The sequence below is a fragment of the Olea europaea genome, unplaced genomic scaffold, assembly GCF_002742605.1.
Source record: "Olea europaea var. sylvestris unplaced genomic scaffold, O_europaea_v1 scaffold190, whole genome shotgun sequence".
NCBI classification, from domain to species: domain Eukaryota; kingdom Viridiplantae; phylum Streptophyta; class Magnoliopsida; order Lamiales; family Oleaceae; genus Olea; species Olea europaea.
Genome location: NW_019236807.1, coordinates 422,133 through 438,344, shown reverse-complemented (window position 1 = coordinate 438,344; position 16,212 = coordinate 422,133). Strand labels below are relative to the sequence as shown.

The 16,212-nt window shown below is 34.0% G+C and overlaps 1 protein-coding gene across 1 annotated transcript; it reads right to left on the bottom strand.

Moving 5' to 3' along the window:
* Positions 1-12,141: 12,141 nt before the first annotated feature.
* Positions 12,142-13,492, bottom strand: LOC111378930. The gene is made up of 4 exons (XM_023002223.1): positions 12,922-13,492; positions 12,757-12,874; positions 12,430-12,707; positions 12,142-12,167 (listed from the first exon to the last, which is right to left on the bottom strand). The coding sequence occupies exons 1-4, from the start codon at positions 13,490-13,492 to the stop codon at positions 12,142-12,144; spliced, it is 993 nt and encodes a 330-aa protein (XP_022857991.1).
* Positions 13,493-16,212: the final 2,720 nt, after the last annotated feature.

The following is a 16,212-nucleotide window of genomic DNA, read 5'->3' as shown; positions in this document are numbered from 1 at the left end:
ATTCACAAAAAGTGAAATTAAAGAACCACTTGAAATAAATTGACGCTAGTTGTTATATTTTTAAAAGGTATTTTTACAAAATATGTATTAAATCGAGATAAACATCTGTTCCAAGACTTGTTAATTCAAATTTGCATGTGGGCAGAGTCGAGAAAGACTTGTGTTGTGTACCTTTGACTACCAAGGTCCAAACATTTGTCTACTACAGATACAAAACCATAAATAGAGTTTGGTTAATAAAAAGTATATTACTTATTTGCATCTTATTGCAAACTTTTTAAGTTATATATAATTTAGGAAAAATAACTTATCTAATTATATTCCAAAATAATTATTCAATTAAATGTTCGACTACTTATTCTTATACTTAATCAAGTATGCTCGTATACAAGGATAAATATACTCTACAAGACTAGAATGTTGTCAAGTTACAAGTCTGTCCTAGACCAAAACCAAACATCATGATCAAGGATCATAAGTCGAACTAAAACCAAACACATGCTCGACAACATGCCTGACCCGACCCGACCCGACCATGACCACCACCAACTTGAAAATCCAATTTCAACACCCAAAGCCATGAATTCGCTTAATACTCTACAAGACTAGAATGTTGTCAAGTTACAAATCTGTCCTAGACCAAAACCAAACATCATGATCAAGGATCATAAGTCGAACTAAAACCAAACACATGCTCGACAACATGCCCGACCCGACCCATGACCACCACCAACTTGAAAATCCAATTTCAACACCCAAAGCCATGAATTCGCTTAAAATTTGGTAAAAAAAAAAAAAGTAGTTTTCAAAAAAAGTATTTTCTAAATAAAAATGTTTCAAAGTAAAATTGAAATTTAAGAAATGAGCAATCCACTTAATTTCCACAATAATCACACGACATAATTATAAGAAAATAATTGGGAATCACTATTTTACATCATTCCATATCCATACACTTAAAAAAGTAGTAGTAGTAGTAGTAGTGGTATAATAATAATAATAATAATAATAATAATAATAATAATAATAATAATAATAATAATAATAATAATAATAATAATAATCTATACTACATTTTGACCTTATGTAAATTTAATTAAATGTAATTATGGTAGACGAAAATAACAATAATTTCTTATCCACATGATTTGCTTCCTTAAATCCTTGTGCACAAATATGTATCATATTTCTTTGATCTACATGCAAAAATCCATTACCTCCAGTTTTACTCTACAAGACTTCAGTATAAATATGGCCTGCAAACCATCCTTTTGGCAAACTTCTCTCTCTACCCAAGAATGGCTACTTCACAATGTCTCACTTTTCTTCTCTTTCACTTGGCCTTTTCTCTCAGCTTCACTTCTTTTGCGTCCACTCAAGTCTCTCCATCATCCATCGCTTCCGATCAGATAAAATTTTGGTCGGAAAATGTGCACAACCAAATGCCAGAGTCTATCTTTAAAAAGCTATCTCCATTAACAAAATGGGATCGTGATTATTACACAAAAATGATATCTGAAAACGACTTCTCAGAAAATCCCGACTTTTGCTCCCTTGCTAAACTCTCTTGTTCATCCGAAATCCACAATTTTGAGGCAGCAAGTAAAGCATATAGCTCAAGTATTTACAGTATCAATGTTGCATTAACTTCTCAATCCAATAAGGTAGACAAATTTTCTTACTTCAGGCTCTCAAACCTTAGAGAAGGAAATAAATTCCATCTCTCAAATTTAGTAGAAAGCTTTCCAAATCGAGCATTTCTCCCGGTTGAAATATCATCAAAAATTTCTCTCAGCAAAAAAAACTTCGGAAAAATATTTCCTAAGTCCTTTGAACTGTCAAAAGATTCCATCGAAACAACCCTTTCTTACTGTGCTGAAGAAGCTATACACGGAGAAATCAAGGCTTGCCCAAAATCCCTTGAAGAAATGATTGATTTCTCAAAGTCTGCCCTAGGCAAAAACAAGTTACTTGCACTGGCTTCACAAAGCACAAGAACAGGTGATTTCCTGATGAAAAAGATCAAGAAATTTGATAGGCAGAAAATAGTTGCCTGCCATGAAGCTTATCTTCCCTTTGCAGCGTATTTCTGCCATGCAGTCTCTTCGTCTCAAGTCTATACTGTAGACTTGGTTGAAGCCAAAACTCGACTTCCAGTTAAACCTGTGATCGCAATTTGTCACATGGATACCTCGGCATGGCCTGCTAATTATGTAGCTTTCAAGATTTTGAAATTCTCACCAGGAGAAGGCGAGGCATGTCACTGGATGTCGAACATTGATCTTGCATGGATTGCAGATGAGTAGATGTAATTCTTGAGCAGTAGAGAAACTCAATGACCTGGCTTTTAAATTAAGATTGTGTAATTGCTTGAATTCTGTAGGTTTGTACTTGTAAGAAATCTCTGCTATTATCAGACTAACCTTTTCATTTCTATTCCGAGATGCTAGATTTCAGTGAGAAAATCAGAGAGTAGAATCATGAATGGTGTTTGAATCTGATCTAATAAAAATTTGAAGTCAATTTCATGATCTCGAGCTAAAATTACATTTTTTTTAACAGTGAACTAAGGTTTTTCTTTGATTTCCTTTTTCTTTCTGAGAAAAATGTGACCACAATGTTTAATATGCTACAATCCTATGATACCATTTTTAACTTGAGAGCGATACTAACTTCATGCCTAACGAGGTAAATAATAGTGTTGAATGCAACACGCATTAGAAGACTGCGACAAAATTATATAACATGACGTTAAAAGTATTAATGGTCGTCTATGCCAAAACATGTAATCTTGACGTGCTGACAGATGAGAAGTTAGTTTTGTATTGACAAGGGGTTATTTGAAAAAGCTTTTAATAAAAGTTTTAGCATATTTTGATAAAAACTGATTAAATATATGGTTGAAAATATAAAAATTGTGGGTCATGTTGGGTTTTTGATACCCAATAATTTCGGGTGATGATGTTAAATTGATGTTGGATAAATTAATTATCAACACCCAAGATTGAGGACCCGACTCTAAAACTATTTAGACCATTGGAAGCAACCTAATTAATTAGTGTTGTTCATGATCCGGCTTCCGCACTCATTGGACGGCTTATATTGTTGGCCCACTTACCGGTATTTGTATTGGGCTTAGCCCCACAACTTTGACCTAACCTAAACTATATAAGCTAGCCTCCTTGGTCTTTTACTACTCATCTGTGTGTTTTGTCTTAGAAGAAAAACGCTCTGCCTTCTTTGTGCTCGTGCTCTTGCTCTTGCCTTGGCCGGTTTTCTTCTTCCTCTTCTCTAGCCCTTGTGGCATTGCCTTTGTGGCTGAAAAGACCGTCCGTTTTGTGTCCTTAGTGGGTACAAGGTAAAGCAACCAGAGTGTGGAAGTCTGGAAGAAAGTTGGAGGTTTGGGTCGTGATTTGCTTGGGTGTTGTGAAGGTCGAGATCGGTATCTGAGCCTGAAAAATCCACCAATTGAAGGTCTATTGTTCAACATTTGGTATCAGAGCGAGGTTGGGGGTGGAATCACATAAAATGCATGATTAAAATTAATTGCTAACTTTGATCTTTGCTTTTCATCTACTGTCCCAACCAAACAAGTCAAAATATATATGTAGTTTCAATGTCAATACAAGATTATTTCATTAGAATTTAGATGTATATGTTTTGATTTTTAACGAGTTTCTTTGCTTTGTTTTAGATTATCTAAAAATGGTCGAAGATCCGTCATTTATAGAGCTAAATGATGAGGCAGGCGAGCAGGTGCCTGTGGACCATCTCTCTTGCCACACTTAACGTTTACATACAAGACTAGTTAGGTGGCGTACCACTCTGACTAATTACTATAAACGTCGAACATCTAATCCTTGGTTTTCAAGAAAATGTGGAAGATGTACCGTTGACCCCACTATTTTCGCTTTCATGATTTTATGGAGTCGTATTGGCCAAGAAAAGACTGCTACTTGCTCCAAGGGCCTTTTGTTAGGTCGACTCAAAGAGACATCTGATAGAAATCTTGTTTAATTTAGTGGGCACAGGGAGGGGAAAAAATGGAATGGGACGGGGAGAAGATACATCATACATGGTACGTTAGATTAAAAATCATCATAAATGAACCCCACCAATCACATAAAAAAAAATATATATATACGCGTCTTTCTCTAATTCTGTCTAATCTAATCGATCATACCAAACTGAAAATATGGATCCTGGACATTACACACCTGACTATAATGTCCATATAGTCTTGCCCATGGGACCATGGACCTAAAACGTAGGATTGAACAATGAGATGGTCCAAATAAAGCATAAAATCAAGTGACGACAATCCATATTTAAAGAAATTATGTACCAAAGACAAATTGCATAATGTCTTGAACATTATTGAAAAAGTCTGGAACTTGTCAACATCTTTGTTGGTCCCACAAAATCAATGGAAGTGTTCTTCAATTTTACTGGCAAGTTTTAAGTATAAATAGGTCTTTCTGGCAAGGGGATTTTATGCAAATTCTCTGGAAATAAAAATGGCTACTTCACGTTCTCTCTCTTTTCCCCTCGTGTCTCACTAAATCTTCTCTCTTAGCTTCACTTCTTTTGCATCGACTCAAGTCTGTCCTGCATTCATTGCTTCCAACCAAATCAAGGTCTGGTCAGAAAATGTGTACAACAAAATACCCAAATCCATCTTCAGAAAACTACCCCCATTATCAAAACGGGATCGCTACGAAAAGGACTTGTTCATCAAAACTGTCTTGTTCATCTGAATACCACAATTTCAAGGGACTAAAAAAAAATATTCTGCAACCATATTTCTTACCTTTACGATGCTGCATTACATTCTCAAACCAACTCGGTTCTTTCTTCAGGATCTCAATCTACACAGGAGGAAATAAATTCCATCTCTCAGATTTCGAAGAAATTATTTTGAATCGAGTATTTCTTCCTTGAGAAATAGCATCAAAAATTATTTTAACCTCAAAAGAAAAAAGAATATTTCCTAAGTCCTTTAAACAGTCAAAAAATTCCATAGAAACAAGCCTTTCTTATTGTGAGGCAAGTGAATATCACTCGTTCTTTAAGACAAATTGTCCCCTTACAATGCTCACAGATTATGGCACTTGTCTTTCAAGATACAAAGGATTCAACTTGTGGTAGAAACACTTCAAATCACAAGTTACGGTGAACTTTCGATGGATTTTCCCTCTACAAGTATAAACCGGGTTTTAATGAGTTTGGGAGAGAGTTTGCAAGAGATTTTGATATGCTCAATGCAAGTATGATATGATATGCAAAAAGGACGTCCAAGAGGTCCTATTTATAGAGGATGAGAGGTTGTGGACGAAGTGGTGTAGGCCAAACCTTGCAACCTTTCGTTACTGCTTCGTCGCTAGCTTTTCGCTGGGCTCTCGCTCAAGCGAGAGTGTTAAAATTTTTACGAAGACTTTTTCGCCTACTTTTCGTTGGACTGTCGCGTAAGGGATAGTCGAGTAAGTCATTTCCTTTATTTTTCTTCCCACCTTTTGATCGTAATTTCTCATTCATCCGGAATTGTTTTTAAAATTCCAAATATACCATGATGATCTACTCGATGAGTAGAACAAGTTGGTCTATTTACATTTATAATTTGATCATCGGATCAAGTCAAAATATTTGGCCAAAATTAACACGAAAGTCACTTTTCCAATTTTGTTTTTTTAGCACTTAGGGCCTGTTTGATAGGCAATTATTTTCCATGGAAAATGAAATTCGAATTCTAACTTTCACTTTTTGGCTGTTCGATAGCTTCTTCTTTTTTCCATGGAATTGATTTCCTTGGTTTTCTCGAAATGTGGAATTTTCTTGGTTTTCTAGGCTATTGTTTAATTTTTTTAATTTATTTTTTATTTTTTGCAATGAAAACAAATTTTATCCATAATTGAAAAAAATATTTTCCTTTAATTAACAATTTTCATGTAAAATAAAGCCAAACGAAAAGATAGATGAATTATTTTTATTTTTATTTTTTTGGGCAATGGAAATGAATTTTATCCACAATACCAATAAATTTCATCACTTTAATTGACAATTTTCATGTAAAACAAAATCAAACGAACACCAAAAAATACTTTTATTTCAACCCATGTGGAAAATTATACCAATCAAACATAATAATTGACAATTCCCAATAAAACAATTTCTGGGCAATTCAATTCTTTAGAATTCGTTTTCTTTTCATCCAAATTCTATCTTTACAATCTAACGAACCTTAACCAATTTTCCCTTAATTTTAAACCAACTTCCAACAAAACCAAGTTACTTGGACTAGCTTCAGTGCTTCACAAAGCACAAGAACTAGTGATTTCCTGATAAAAAAAGATCAAGAAATTTGATAGGAAGAATATAGTGAGCTACCATGAAGTTTATCTTCCTTTTGCTGCCTATTTCTGCATTCTATCTCTTCGTCTCAAATTTATGCTGTAAACTTGGTTGAACTTGAGACTAGACTCCCACTTAGCACTGTGATTACGATGTGTCACATAAAAACCTCAGCATGGCCTGCAAACCATGTGGCTTTTGAGGAGAAAATGGTGACTAATGGCTACCCCACTGGCCCACTTTTTCATAAGGGCCTTTGACCAAATTTTTTGTAATTAAAAAAAATGTAAACAAAATCTCTTTGGTCGAAAATACCCTCCTCATTTGCAAAGAAGAGATGAGTTTCATATAGAGGAGAAAAGAGGAGAAAAAAAAGGAAAAACTAGTCCGGATCCTGTCGCCTACGGACGACCTGGACCTTACCCACTTCGAAAAAGACCGGACACACCTCGATCAGCTGGAGAATGCCATTTTCTGGAAGGTTAGACATGTTCTCTATAAATCATTTCTTTGAATATGTGAAAGTTTGAATGTTTAGGATTTGAATATGAGTTAAATTCAATTTTTTATGGTTAAAATGGAAGAAAAGATCGAATTTGAGGTTGAAATGTTGAAAAAAGTGAAAAAATGAGATGGAGCTCACCCGAAATGAAATTTTTCGACGAGCTTCAGCCCGTTACGGACCGGGATCCGGTCCGTAACAGACCCTAAAATGGTGGTTCGGACCCGACAATTGTTTCCTTTTTTTTTCTTGAGTTTATTTTAATTTTTATGTTAAAAAATGTAAGTAAATATGAAATAAATAATATATATGTTAAGTTAATGAACGAAATATTTAAAGATAAATTAAATAGAATTTTAATTTTTTTGAATTAAATATATGTTTAGTAATTAAATAAGTTTAGTAATTAAATATATGAAATAAATAATATACATTTTAAGACAATTAAAATAATTAATTATGGAAACAATTAATATATTTAATTAAAGAAAAACGTAAATGAAAATATTAATATATTTTTATTTAAATAAATAATCAAAATAGAGTAATTAAATATAAAATCCATAATATACATAATTAACGAAATATTTAAAGAATAAATTAAATTGAATAATAATTTTCTTACTTAACCAATTAAGATAATTAATTAAAGAAATGGTTAAATGAAAAATCGAATTAAATATTATTATTTTTATTCATATAAATAATAGAAATAGAATAATTAAATATAAAATGAATAATATACATAATTAACGAAATATTTAAAGAATAAATTAAATTGAATGATATTTTACTTAACCAATTAAGATAATTAATTAAAGAAATAGTAAAATGAAAAATTGAAATAAATATTATTATTTTTATTCAAATAAATAATCGAAATAGAATAATTAAATACGAAATGAATAATATTTGTAATTAACGAAATATTTAAAGAATAAATTAAATTGAATAATAATTTTCTAGCTTAACCAATTACGATGATTAATTAAAGAAATAGTAAAATGAAAAATTGAATTAAATATTATTATTTTTATTCAAATAAATAATCGAAATAGAATAATTAAATATGAATTAAATAATATCTATATTCAGATAATTATCGAAATATAATTTTTAAAGAAATATTAAATAATCAAATATGTGAGAATTTTTTTATTTAACTGTTTTAACATATAATTGGATGAATCTATTTATTGCTTTATTAATATGAAATCTGATTGGTAAAATTTGAAGATACGATATTTTATTTATAATCTCTTGTATATGATTTTAATATATATTATTTTTGTAGGATGGAATATAATATGGACAACGATCTGAGAGCTCATTTGGGAAAAGTTACGGCGTATTGTAACTTTTTCTGCTATGCGATAGTGATTGAGGGGCTAGATGAAGAGCACATCGACATACTCCATCGATCGTTTTTATGGTCTTTCTATCCATTGAAGGAAGTGCAGTTTTCCTGACAAATTATTGATTCTTTATTACTCCGGCTGCTTAAACCAGTCGATGGCAATCAGCTTTATTTTGCTATGGGGGATGGGAAGGTATCGAGATTCTCGATCCTTGAATTTGCTCTCATTACAGGCTTGAGATGTACTGGAGAAGAAAAGGCGAGAGCCCGTATTATACCAAATAAAAAGTTATTGGATTTATATTTTAGAGGTAAAGGGCCGGTTACACCACCACAGTTAGAGGACGCATTTAGGAGATGCGATCACATGTTAGACTAGCTGAAGTTAGGATTGGTGTATATACTGGAGAGTATATTGAGGTGTCGACATCGTAGGACGTTGATTGACCTTTTTTCATTAGATGATGTTGATGATATCGATGCTTTCAACAGCTTTCCATGGGGTCGGAGATGTTACACCGATACTCTCCATGCATTCAGAAGAGTACATACTATGCCAAAATCGGAGAGGGGCGACCGCAAATATGATGTATATGGCTTTTGCATGGCTTTGCAGGTAAATATTCAGCTTAACGTAATGCGTGTTAAACTTTTTTATTAAATGTACAAGTAATTTTTTTTTTTTGGTAATTATTGCAGTTGTGGACATATGAAGTTATCCCTGCTTTGGGTAGCAAATGGACGATTAAAAGGGAGACCAGCTACCCACGAATGCTTCATTGGCGAGCACATGAGAAGCCATCGGCTAAAGATTTGACAGCTATCCTCGACGATCCTTAGGTGAGTATTATATATTTGCAATTTATATTGTACGTACATTAACTCGGCTCGATACATGCTCATTAACACGTTGAAATATGATATGTCTGCTCGAAGTTCATGTTGAGTTGGTTGTTTTGATGGAAGAGGAGGATCAAATATATGTACGTGAATTACATGTTCGACCTACTGAAAACGATCTAGTGTTTGAGTCCGTTCCGGATAGAAATAGGGTACGTTAATTTAAGATCATTATTTATCCTAACTTATAATATTCATGTGTGGATTATTAATATTAATTGTCTTCTCTGTGTAGGAGCGTTATCTAGTAGAATGACAAGCACTTCCACATAGGAGATCTCCTTCGCCTCCACCGATGAGATCTCCGTCGCCTTCACCAATGAGATCACCTCTACCGCCATTATCACATTCTCCGAGGAGATCTCCGTCTCCCGCACCCATCCACCTTCCACATGGATCGCCTGCACCTAGTCAGACCCGTCATTCAGATGATTTCTTTGCACGCATGACTGGTATTATTAGAGAGGAGCTGGGAACGATGCGACGTGATTTTACGACAGAGGTAGTAGCACTACGAGATGAGATTGGAGTGTTGCAACGAGATATAGGAGACCTTCATACTGAGGTTGCAGCACTTCAAGGCGATGTAGCAGGCTTCCGAGGTTCTGTCAGAGGAAGTGTCGGGGAGACTGGGGTTCCTCGAGATTGGTGGGCAACGACTGCAGGATTCGATGAGTTTTTTGATTCGGTGCCGGAGGCCGAGAAGGAGGGGGTGGAGGTCGGGCCGAAGGTGCCAAAGGAGGCGGGGATGGTCGGGGTAGAAGTGCCGGAGGAGGCCAAGATAGAGGGGGTGGAGGGAGGGACAAGTGTGCCGAAGGGAGAGACAGGGATACCGAAGGGAGTGACCGAGAAGGTAGCGGAGGGGACACCAGAGGTGGTAGTAGAGGGGGATGAGGGGGTTGCGGAGGACGAGAGGATGCCAGAGATGACGGATGATGATGTAGTATTCGTGTCGGAGGGGGCGACGGAGGTGCCGAAGGGTAAGAAGCGTGCTAATGACGTGCCAGAGATGATGGTCGGTAAGAGATCAAGATTGCCGTTGCAGTACATCGTTTCCCCATACACGGTCGAGGCGAAGAGAAGGGAGTTTGGGGATGGGATGTTCCCCGATCTTTTTTGCGACGTCGACTCGGTCAGACAGAAGGCGTTCGATGATTGGTTGAAGTCCCTTAAGTCCGAGTAAGTATTTTATGATTTCGCTACTCTTTTTTTGTATTTTTTGTAATTTTTTTTCATTTTTTGGAGATAGTTATACCATCGGCTGTATGACTATGCCAACGCTAAAAAGTGGTTCGAAGATGTACTGATGACCTCAACTTGGCTCGCCGATGATATAATTTTTTTGAGTTTCCATTTATTATTTATAGAAGTTGTTGGTTCATTTACTTAAACGACTCTATCTTTTTTGTTGGTGTTTTTTTTCTGTTTCAGCATATCGACTTGGCTATGGAATTGTTACGCAATCGGGCTCAGAGATACCCAAGATCTTATGACAGTCCTAGTCGAGTTATTCTGAGCTCTGAGTTTGTTTGTATCGTAGATATTGAGGATCACAAGCTCCTAAGCAAGGGGAATGAATATGTTCTATCTGAGTACATGCTAGAGTAGGTGATTGGGCTACAGCCGAGGTGCGGAAAGCAGTGGACGGATTGTACACATATGTACATTCCAGTGATCGCGAACTCACACTATTTTTCAGTGGAGGTCATATTTGCTAATTCCACTATGTATATGTACGACCCTGATCATAGCTATCTGACACAAAGTCAACTAGAGCAAATACTGGAGCCAATGGCTGTGATCGTACCCATGATGGCTAGTCATGCGATAATTCGAGTAAATGACAGATTAGCCATTGTGCGGAACATGACGACGGCAAAACAAGAAAGATCGTAAGGATTTAAAACTTTTTAATTTTAAGATTTAATTTTCAGTTATATGTTATCGAACTAATATATTCTTCTTCGATTGCAGATGCGACTGTGGCTTATTTGCAATAAAGTACATAGAGTTTTTGAGCATTGGTCGCAATGTTGATACAATAAATCAGTCTTGGATTGATATGTGGAGGCATAAATTAGCTTGCAACTTGTATGAATATAACTGTGATCCTTAGTGTATTGTATATTATTTTATTAAAATGTAAATGTTGTTTGCTTCGGTATGATTCGTGTTGCAATGTAATAATTTTTTTTAAATATTTAATTATAGAAATACTTAAACGAAAACTTGAAGTAAGTGCTATTCTTCTTATTCAAATAAATAATCGAAATAAGTAATTAAATATGAAATAATTAATATACGTACTAGATAATTAATAAAATGTTATTATTTTAATTTACATTGTTGTTGTGTTTGTAACTTTCCATATTGTTAGTTAATATATATCGTTTGTCTCACTTGTATTAAAAGAAAAATAAAATATTATTATTTTAATTTACATAAGTAATCGAAATATAGCAATCAAATATTAAATAAACAATATACATATTAAGATAATTAACGAAATATAATTTTTAAAGGAATATAAATAATCAAATATACGTGCCAAATAAAGATAATTAATGAAAGAAATACTAAAATGAAAACTTGAAGTAAGTGCTATTATTCTTATTCAAATAAATAATCGAAATAAGTAATTAAATATGAAATAATTAAAATACGTACTAAGATAATTAACAAAATATTATTATTTTAATTTACATTGTTGTTGTGTCTGTAATCTCTCCATATTATCAGTTAATATATATCATTGTCTCACTTGTATTAAAAGAAAAAAATAAAATATTATTATTTTAATTTACATAAGTAATCAAAATATAGCAATCAAATATTAAATAAACAATATACACATTAAGATAATTAACGAAATATAATTTTTAAAGGAATATAAATAATCAAATATACTTCCCAAATGAAGATAATTAATGAAAGAAATACTTAAACGAAAACTCGATGTAAGTGCTATTATTCTTATTCAAATAAATAATCGAAATATTAAACAATGTGATTAATCAAAGAAAAACTTAACCAATTATACATAACCAATTAAATATTTAACTGTTGCAATATATCAATTATTAAATCGCAATATTTAAATCAATCCTATTTTTTTTATTCAAATATGTTATTAAAAAGAGTAATTAAACAATGTGATTAAAATTACATCCGATTTAAATTGAGAAAATCAAAAATATATTACAAATAGAGAATACATATGATTTATATAGATACTACATATTCGTCGAGTCATTGTTTAGTGGGATCTGACTTGTACAAAATCGACGTGTATATCCTGTAGCGCCGCACCTCCCGCACTTACGTCGTTGTGGAAACTCTCTTGTAGATGATATTCTAGACATCTGTCTATGACTAGGAGTATGCGGTGGAACTTCAAGTGGCAACAAATTATTAAGTATTACAATATAATCAAGAACTTCCCACTCGACTTCATTTGGTAGAGGAAATATAGTTTCGGCATAAGCTGCTCTCCAAAAATCAGCCACGTAATAATGACTGCATAAGCTGTGTGGTGGAAATTCTCTATACATAGCCACTGCGATAGCATGCGCACATGGAAAACTCTCCAACTGAAATTGTCTACACATTCAGGTATTGTCGTTCAAGTCTACAATGTATCCAACTTTACGCCCGCATCTCACGGAGAAGCGAAATTGATCTAGTGGTTCCACAAATAGAGTTTTTGCCACTTCCAGAGTTTTGAATAGTCGATCTTCCTGTGTCGGAACTAGCACACTCGTGCAATTCTGGAATTCCTCACGTTAGTCATAAAGCCACTGTTGCAACTTGCTACGAATATGTTCAATCATTGTGAGAATTGGTAACTCTTGATCCTTTTTGAATAATGCATTGAGTGACTCCGCATTATTCGACGTCATCATGTTGTATCGACGTTCTGAAAAATGTGACCGTGCCCAATGTTCGACTCCTATATTTGATAGATATTCCCATGCACTTTCTAATTTATGTTCTATTTCGCCCATGAACTTCGTAAACTCTTCAAAACTGTAAGCTTCTGCAACTCTCCTAAACAATGCAACGATGTCACTGCCCCGGTACCTAGTCTTTAGGTTGCCCTGAATGTGGTACATGCAATAACCATGACGTGCTTCCGGAAAAACTTCGGCTATACCATTTATTATTGACTGCCCTCGGCCAGTCACAAATTCAAGGTTCTCGATGTCCCCAATTACTTCTCTCAACTTCGTGAAGAACCAACGCATTGCAAGATCAGTCTCTCCATCGACAATATCAACTACAAGAGGGTAAATTTGGATGTTGGCATCTTGACATGTAACAATAATCAACTTCCCTTCATATCTAGCTTTTAGGGTTGTACCATCAACTAGAATTAGAGGTCGCATCGCATTTCAAAAACCTCTAATGCATTGTCCAAGAGTCATAAAAAAATTCTTGAAGCGATTCTGCCCATCGGTTTCAATAAAAAACGTCAAGTTAGAATTAGTTCTCACCTTGTTGTAGCAATACTTGACCAATTTGGCGTAACTCTCCTCTGTCGAACCCATTAAATCTTCCAATGCACATTCTTTTGCCTTCCAGACCTTCTGGTAACTCATAACCACCCTATATTCCCTACGGATGTCGCTGATGATATCTGTAGGTCTATAATTGTCCATGGGTCCTGAAACTTGTGTATTATCTGTCGACCAATAGACCATTATCGAGCTTGCCTGTGATCATTTTGATGAATACCCACTTCACAAGTATGTTCCTGCGCATACTTGCGAACTACAAAGAACTCATTTGTGTCCATCTTTGTCGCTCTCAAACACCAACTGCAATTGTTGTCCACACAAATAATTGTGTATGTAGAATTGTTTGATTTTTTTACCTTAAACTCAAAATTATGTTTCATTGCAATTCGGTGCACAGCTTCTTGCAAATCTCTTTTCGTGTCAAACAATTGATTGACATGTAAATCTTCATCATTAGGAACTACACGCGAACAATTAGAAGACCGTGTACTCAGCCCCAGCATGTGAACTCCCACCTGACTCATATCTCTATATGGATAAAGCAATTAAATTTTGATTTGTAAATGGCCTTTCATCCTCGTTGTCTTGAACTTCCTCATAAATTCTTTGTGTAACAGTGACATTATGGCGGGTAGCAGTTGTCCCGGGAATAACCACATCATCCTCACGAGCAATCTCAACAGTATCCCAAAAATCATTCTCGTTACGATCCTCTCCATCGAAAACTTCGTGTTCACCCTTGGGGACATTTTTCTTCAACAAAGTTACGCAAATAGGAGTTGTCTTTCGACTTTGATTCAATTGAATTACATGCTTTATTTGCATTTCAGAAGTAACTTTCAAAGGTGGAATCGAAATTGTTGAATGCTTTTGAAATAAAAATCTCAATTCCATATCGTACTTAGAGGAATCAACGTTAAGCATGTTTTGTATTTCATTGTACATTTCCGTAAACGATGTATTTTTTGTTATCGAAATAGCAGCAACTCCTTCTCCTTTACTCGTCCATTTTCATTCCCATTGACCATTTTATTTTCTTTGAAATTCGCCGAAGTAATAGATTGGGACACATGCTTTCGCCATATCTGCATTACGAATTAAACAATTATCAGTGACATCATAGTAATCATAAAAAACGTACTCAAGCTCGTTGTTCTGGAAGTGTTCCATAGTTTTTTACCCTATAGAACACAATTAGTGACAAAAAAGAATCAGTACAATTAAAACGAAACTCAACATTTTTGTATGCAATAGAAAGAATTTGAATGAAAATCACAATCTTTTCAATTGATTTGAAATCCAATGCCGCTAAAACAGCAAAATATTGTTCAGATTCCTCAGGGGAGAGGGAGGAACCATGATCAAATAATATTTATTCGATTTTTCATTTAAGTCTTTTTTCAATTAATTATATTAATTGTTTCCATAATTAATTATTTTAATTGTCTTAAAATGTATATTATTTATTTCATATTTAATTACTCTATTTCGATTATTTATTTAAAATGTATATTCAATTACTAAACATATATTTAAGTAAAAAAGAAAAAAAATTAAAATTCTAATATATCTTTAAATATTTCGTTAATTATCTTAATATATATATATTATTTATTTCATATTTAATTACATTTTTAACATAAAAATTAAAATAAATTCAGAAAATAAAAAAAAAATTTGGGTTCGGTCCAGCCAAATGGTCCACAACGGACCACAATGTGGTCCCCACGACATGGTCCGTTGTGGACCACATCGTGGTCCGTTACGAACCATTATAATGGTCCGTAACGGACCATAATTCGTTCCGGCATCAGATCAGTGCTGGCCTTCATTTTGGTTTTAATATTATTTTCTCTACCATTTAAAAAAATATACGACTTCAATAAAAGCAAAATTAAATACTATGAAAAGATACTTACCGAATTAAAGTGCTGAAATTTAACGAAATATTCTTGTTGAGATTGATGACTGATAAGTTTATGAAATTTTGAGGTTGAAGTGGATGAAAAATGAAAGAGTTTTTATCATGTTAGAGTAAACTGATGAAAAGAGTGACTTCGTTTTCAAATCTCAATTGAGAGGTGTTTGGATTTTAATTTGTAACTTAAGAATATTTTGGTCTTTTTAACAGATTTCTATATTTGTAATTGTATAACTCATTTAAGGGTATTTTTGTCTTTTACACAAAAATAGGTCTTTGTGGTGAATGTCAAATTTTTTTGGTTAAAGTGGAAAATTGGTTGTTTGATATGGCCAAACTTAAAAGTACCCCCTTTGAGATACTGAAATTTTCTCCTGGAGAAGGCGAGGCATGTCACTGAATGTCAAACATTGATCTTGCATGGGCTGTCGATGAATATTCTGCAGATCAACTTCTTAACATAGAATTCATAGTTTTTCCGCACTAGAGAAAACTTCATCACCATGGTTTTTCAAGAAAGACATTGCTGATATCCTTTCAATGTCTCAATATAAAGTATAACGAAGGGCTGAAGTTCTCTGAGTGTGCCTTCTAGTTTCATTGCTTTTCTTTGATGTTGGATTCCAGTGACAAAATAATGGTGTAAATTTTATTACATGCATTCATT

Excerpts from the sequence above, each read along its gene's own strand:
- LOC111378930 (XM_023002223.1), bottom strand. The coding sequence starts at position 13,492 with ATGCGACCTCTAATTCTAGTTGATGGTACAACCCTAAAAGCTAGATAT. Across the intron at positions 12,875-12,921 it reads CACAATGATTGAACATATTC|AATTGCACGAGTGTGCTAGT; the intron begins GTAGCAAGTTGC and ends GAGGAATTCCAG. Across the intron at positions 12,168-12,429 it reads AAGAGAGTTTCCACAACGAC|TTAAATATTTAATTGGTTAT; the intron begins GTAAGTGCGGGA and ends ATATTGCAACAG.